Consider the following 6019-nt stretch of genomic DNA (forward strand, 5'->3'; position numbering starts at 1 on the left):
CCTTAGGGTTCACTGGCTCATATCGGAGGGCTGCAATCCTTGTTTATTGATATGCCAGAAAATATTCCATTTCTCAGTGCTTAAATCGTAAATAATTGGCAATCAGTTTCTGATATTCATTAAAAAAAAAAAATCTAACCAAGAGATAAACAAAGGAGGAATCCATTTCGACCACTGAAGGACAGGGCCCTTGACCAAGCAGGTCGCCCAGGACCCAGAATGGGGCAATGACCATAAGGGAGATGCTCACCCACACAATTTCAGAAACCTGTGGATTGAAAGAGTGATGGAGAGAGTCTTCTCACCCCTCTAGGAGAGAATATCACAGACACAATCACCTTGGGGACAGGGTTAGGGGGATAAGACTGCCCTCCCTGGAGGCTGCGCAGACTCTTCTGGGATGGGGGTGGGGAGGGAGGATGACTCAGCAGTTTCATTTCCTGGTGGGCTGAGGCTCATGGGAAATAGGCAAATGAGCCCAGAGCACCATGGGGAATGGCCCTTTAAATGCTCAGGCTGGCTCTGGTCCCTCCTTTCCCCTCAGGGTTACCCACAGGAGGGAGGCACCAGGGAGGGTGAGAGCCCTTTGGAATAAGAAGTGTGTCTGGGGCCTACAGGTTGGCAGAGTGTGGGGCTTGGAGGCTGAAAAGCCCCAGGTTCCAGTGTGGCCTCAGGCCAGACGGGCCTGCTCAGGTGCAGGTGGTTCTGTTACGCTCCATCTGGTTCAGTCAGGTTAACCATTTGGTTAGATTCTGATAAGTTCCCTCAGGTTCTGACAGATTCTCTCAGGTTGTCTCAGGGTAAGTCAGGTTCTGTCAGGTTCTCTTAGTTTCCCCCAGGTGAGGCTGATGGGGTATCAGGATCCCTGAGATGGGGTGGGGATGGGGAGTTGGAGGGGTGAGAGGAGGCTGTGTGGTTCACAGGCCCCAGGTCAGCTAAAGTGAGCAGAGACAGGGTAAAAGGGCTGGGTCTGAGCCCAAGGCCCCGCTGTGCCCTGCTCCTCCTGCAGGGCACCTGCTCCCACCTGCCTGCCCTAACCTCACTGCTTTTCTTTGCAGCTCCCAGAGAACAGAACGCTTGCATCAGCTGAAGTTAATTCCAGAGTTTCTTCCCTTCCAACCTCTATTTTGACTCAGTTCATCCACCGCCACCCCAAATTCTTCTCCTGGTGATCCTCATTTTTCTCCTCCCTGTTCTCTTGCCCCTCCTCCCTGCCCCTTACACCTTACTGGGCCCCCACCTGTGGGCCAGACCCCCTAAGATCACAGCCAACCCCGCTCCTGCTGTCTCTCTCTCAGGAGGCAGGCAGCTTGGCCATGTGCCCTCCAGTCAGCAAGCGGTATGTGGCGGAGGGCCTGTCCTACCTCTATGTGTCCTGGATGTATCAGCTTCAACATGGCAGCCAGCTAAGGCTCTGCTTCGCTTGCTTCAAGGTTGCCTTTCTGGACTTTAAACGGATGCTGGAGTCAGAAGACTGGGAAGATGAAGATTGGGACTCTGAGCTGATGGACGATTCTGAGGCATGGTCTGAGCAGGGGTCATCCTCGGGGATGGGGCCAAGTTGGGGGCAGGGCCAAGGGCAGCCTGCACAGGGCGGGGCTGTGGGCTGGGGGTCAGGCACCCTGGCATCAGGCCCTGTGGAGTCAGAAGATGTGGGCTTGCACAATCATACTGTGCCCACCGAGCTGCAGCCTCAGGATGCGGTACCTCTGGGCCTGGGTGCTGAAGATGCTGACTGGACCCAGGGCCTTCCCTGGCGACTTGAGGGACTCCCTACCTGCTCCCACTGGCCAAGCCCCCTTCCTCCATGGCGGGGTTTTTTCAAAGTGGACCTGCCCCTGGGGGAGCCCATGGTACTGGAGCTGGGCACCACCCAGAACATGGACCCTGCTGAGACTAAGGCCTGGTTACTGGACCTGCAGGTCCTCTCCCTGGTGGGCTGCTGTGATGTCATCTACGTCCAGAAGATGAAGCCAAGAAGGGCCTGGAGGACCCCAGGCCAGTGTTGGAAACTGCTGCTGGAGCCTGATGAGTGGTGGGTGGTGAGACTCCAAGATGCACCCCAGATGCAAGACCTGCACCACTGGAAGCTAAGCATTCTGGAATCCCCTTCTCTGGAGCAGAATGTAGATCTGGTGCCTGCGGACTTGGTCCTGCTTAAGAGGGGACTCACCATCCTCTCTTTTTCACCCTGGGCAAAGAGAGAGGCAGCGGAGGGGGACTCAGCCTCTAGGCCACAGTCTTCCACCCAAGGAGGGGATGCCGGCACCAGTGGGCTCAGAGAGCCTGGGGAGAACCTGGCTGCTGTGGGAGCCTCGGCCCTGGGAGAGCTGCCACATTCCCAGCCCCTCAACCCAGGGTCCCAGAACTGAGGGACTGAGGTCCATGTGGTCACCATTGTTCTGGCTTCCCTAGGACACCAGAGGCTGGGAAGGAACTGACCTCTCCACAACAGCCAGGGTAGCCATTAACAATGAATGAGGTCTTGGGCCTGGAGAGGAACAATGGTGAGTGGTCCAGAGACTGAGAAATGGGGCCTACTGCAGCATCAGGAGAAAGGGACACAAATACCTATAACTGGGAGGGAAGTTCTCTGTCAGATGTCATGGAGTTAGGAACCTGAGCTATTCGGGATGTGCTGGGTGAATGGATGCTGTGCAATGTGTGAAGAAGGGAACAGGGAATCGATTTGGGTAACAGCCCTACCCTGGGGAGGGATGTCTGAAGTGTAACTCACTCCCGGGAACATGGTGGTGGAGTCAGGACCACAGGGATATGTGCTTGTCTTTACTCAGTGGGCTCTGGGCTCCACAGGACCTGGTTATCAGCACTGAGGACTCTGCAGTGTGAGAGACCTTGTTTCAAAGATTGGCTATTTTATGTGGTTTGGCTACTTAGTTTCTGTCTCTTTGTGTGTCATTTTAAACTAAATAAAGTCATAGAGTTTGCAATGAGGTGTTGTTCAGAGCTCTTCCGCAGAAAATCTTTGTTGGTTCTCCTTGTCCTGTCCCTCTCAGGGACAAATCAATCCTAGCACCCCTACTTCATGAGTCACAGTTGTCCAGGATGGCTAGGAATCTTTAGCTTCTAGATTAGTGATGGTTACGAAACCTAGGGTCACCCTATGTGGGAAAGATGGATGCAAAGGTGTGTGTGTGTGCTCAGTCCTATCTGACTCTGCAACCTTATGGACTGTAACCTGCCAGGCTCTTCTGTCCATGGGATTCTCCAGGCAAGAATACTGGAGTGGGTAGCCATTCCCTTTTCCAATTTCCAGGGGAACTTCCCGACCCAGGGATCGAATCTGGGTCTCCTGCATTGAGGGTGGATTCTTTACCATCTGAGCCTCCAGGGAAGCCACAGAGTGTACCTTGAAAATGCCTTTGCATCTGGCTGATACTCCTCCAGTGTTTTGGGGTTCCCAGCCACATCCCAGGGCCACACAGACCAACTGGGCTTACTGTATTTAATTCCATGGAATGTAGCAATATTGTTTACTTTCTTTCATAAAGTTTATGTGGGCAGCTAGCAGCTGAAACCAGATATAGGAAAATGTCCATCTCCCCATCATGGCTGGAAGCCACCTATTCTTGCAGAGTTCTGGTTTCGGACCACCTGCCCTCACAGTTCATGCTGAGCGTGCCCATCTCCCCATGTAGGAAGAGAGTGGCTGTGGGGTCACGCCCCTTGTCTCCCGGGTGCCTCAGGCAGGCAGGGTCACTGCAGGCTGGGTGGGGGGTGGCAAGTGAGGGGGTGGAAGGGACTGGGCCCCTGTCAGCACTGTCACTGAGAGTTGTTTGCCATCGATGGCTCCCTGCTCCCACCACTGGCAGAAAGCTCAGTCTTGTCACTTCCAGCAAGAGTCAGGCCGTGACCTCTGCCAGCAGCCCAGTGTGCCATGGGCGTGGCCCTGTCAGTGCTCCCCGCCCTGCTGCCTAGAGACATGTGGAAGTCGGGGTGCCTCTGGAGTTGGGGCCACAGGCTCCCCTGCTGGAAGGTTCCCAGGGAGGGAAGGCAGCAGCACGCCTCTGCTCAGATTCCCGCTGACTCGCGCCCGCTGCCTCCCCAGTGGGCAGGTGGGGGGAGGCACACCTTCCACCCTGGCTTTCAGGTCTCCGCAGGTCCCCCTGCCACCACCTGCAGGAACGGATGCTACCCTGTGAGCCAGGCTGGGGTTCCCCTGGTTCCCGTGAGGCACAGAGAGGGCCTGAGCCCTGTGACCTGGGCCCAGCTCCCCGCCCCTGCCTACCAGGCCACCGACGGGGACTTAGGGTTCATGCTTCTGGGGTGCATGGGTTAAGGAAAGTCTCTGATCCTAAAGGCCTGAGTGATGCTGATCTGGTGAAACCTCCCACTCTGGTCCCACCTGAGAAACAGAGAGGGGGCCCCGCGGATATGGAATCCATTAGCCACAGACCTTCTCTTAAATACACCAAACACCAAAGACGTAAACCTGGGGTGCTTCTGGGAGACTTTCTTTTTTTCTCTCACCACCTGTAAAAAGAGCATCTCCTTCAAAACACACATTCCAGGAAGCTAATAGAAAAGGCTGAGGATTAAACATTCTGGGCAAACCATAGCAATGCGGCCTCAGTGACTGGCGGCCTGCCCTCATGGAGACCGGGCTCGTCACTGGCTGTCATCTGAGTGAATGGCTGAGGCGCTTGATGAATAACACGTGTTTTCTGTTAAAATCCATTTCTAAGGTTTATTTCAGTTTATTTGTTTTGAAGTCAGAGAAAACCCAAACTTGTACGGAGAATGAGCTGGGAGGTTCAGACATTCGACACAGGCACAGGTCACACTCACTCAGCTTGCACTCCGTGACGGTCCTGCCCACAGGCTGTAGACGGGCCTGCACTGGAGAAACCGCAGGACGTATGTGGGCAGCTCTCGTCACCGCCATGGACCCCGCTGCTGGACACGGTGCGGGATGCCATGAGGGGACATCCTGAAGGGAATCACGAGGGGCCCAAAGAGGAGACACTACGAAGGGATAATCATGAGAGGATGCCACAAGGAGACACCATGAGGGAAACATCATGAGGGGATGTCATGAGAGGACACCATGAGGGCCGTGAAGGGAACATCATGAGGAGCCGCCATGGGGGAACCGTTGGGTACACTATGAGGGGAACAGGATCAGGGACGCCACGAGGGGATAGTAAGGAGGAGACCACGAGAGGAAAGAAACATCATCCAGGGAAGCCAGGAGGGAACAACCTGAGGCAATGCCATGAGGAGAATATCAAGAGGAACAGCCATGTGGGGAACTTGAGGGGAACTGTGAGAGGATTCTCTGAGGGGATATCAGGGCGGGTGTGCCATGAGGGGACATTGACAGGTACACAAACTGTCCCACGGAGGCATAGCCATGTCTCCTACTTTACCTAATGGCTCAGCTCCCAGCCCCATGTGGGAAGAATATGCCCACCACTGGCTGAATGAGGACCTCGCCTGGAAGCAGCAGCATAGATATGACAAGGACCCTCTTCACAGGTGCCCCTGTTCCTGCTGTGCGTTGCACTTTTGTTTAAAGACCCACGACTAGACAAAACCAGCATGTAAACACAAAACTGAATCAAACCCATAAATCTTTGGGTGGTGGGAGGATTATGGAAACTGAGGGCTTCCAGGAACACTTGGCCGGCCCCACTGGCCTGTGGCAGGCCCCTCAAGTTCCTGGGGATCCTAACGACACGGAGGAGCAGCCCTGGGGCAGCAGCATCCGCTCCCAGGCCTGGGACTCTGGTGCTGACTTACTGTTTGCCAATGGCATCCCCTGGTGGTGACTTCAGGCTACATGGACTGGTGTGTCCCCACCCCAAACCGCAGGCTCCAGAAAGGAGCCCCAGCCCAATGCCGGCCTCGCTCTCATCAGAACCAAAACTAAGAGCCTGTCTTTGAAAACGTCTGAGAATTCCTGACTCTGATCAGTCAGGCCTCTGTTTTCTGATCTGTGGAATCAGGATGCTGCGTCCTCAGCGTCCATTGTTCTCTCCCGGCAGAGCCCTGTCTG

The 6019-nt window shown here is 55.0% G+C and overlaps 1 protein-coding gene across 1 annotated transcript; it reads left to right on the forward strand.

The window, feature by feature from the left end:
* Positions 1 to 555: 555 nt before the first annotated feature.
* LOC113877898 (testis-expressed protein 19.2-like) lies at positions 556 to 2947 on the forward strand. The gene is made up of 2 exons (XM_027518542.1): positions 556 to 800; positions 1059 to 2947. The coding sequence occupies exon 2, from the start codon at positions 1317 to 1319 to the stop codon at positions 2370 to 2372; it is 1056 nt and encodes a 351-aa protein (XP_027374343.1). The 5' UTR covers positions 556 to 800; positions 1059 to 1316; the 3' UTR covers positions 2373 to 2947.
* Positions 2948 to 6019: the final 3072 nt, after the last annotated feature.

This window comes from Bos indicus x Bos taurus, chromosome 19 (assembly GCF_003369695.1).
Source record: "Bos indicus x Bos taurus breed Angus x Brahman F1 hybrid chromosome 19, Bos_hybrid_MaternalHap_v2.0, whole genome shotgun sequence".
Classification (NCBI taxonomy): domain Eukaryota; kingdom Metazoa; phylum Chordata; class Mammalia; order Artiodactyla; family Bovidae; genus Bos; species Bos indicus x Bos taurus.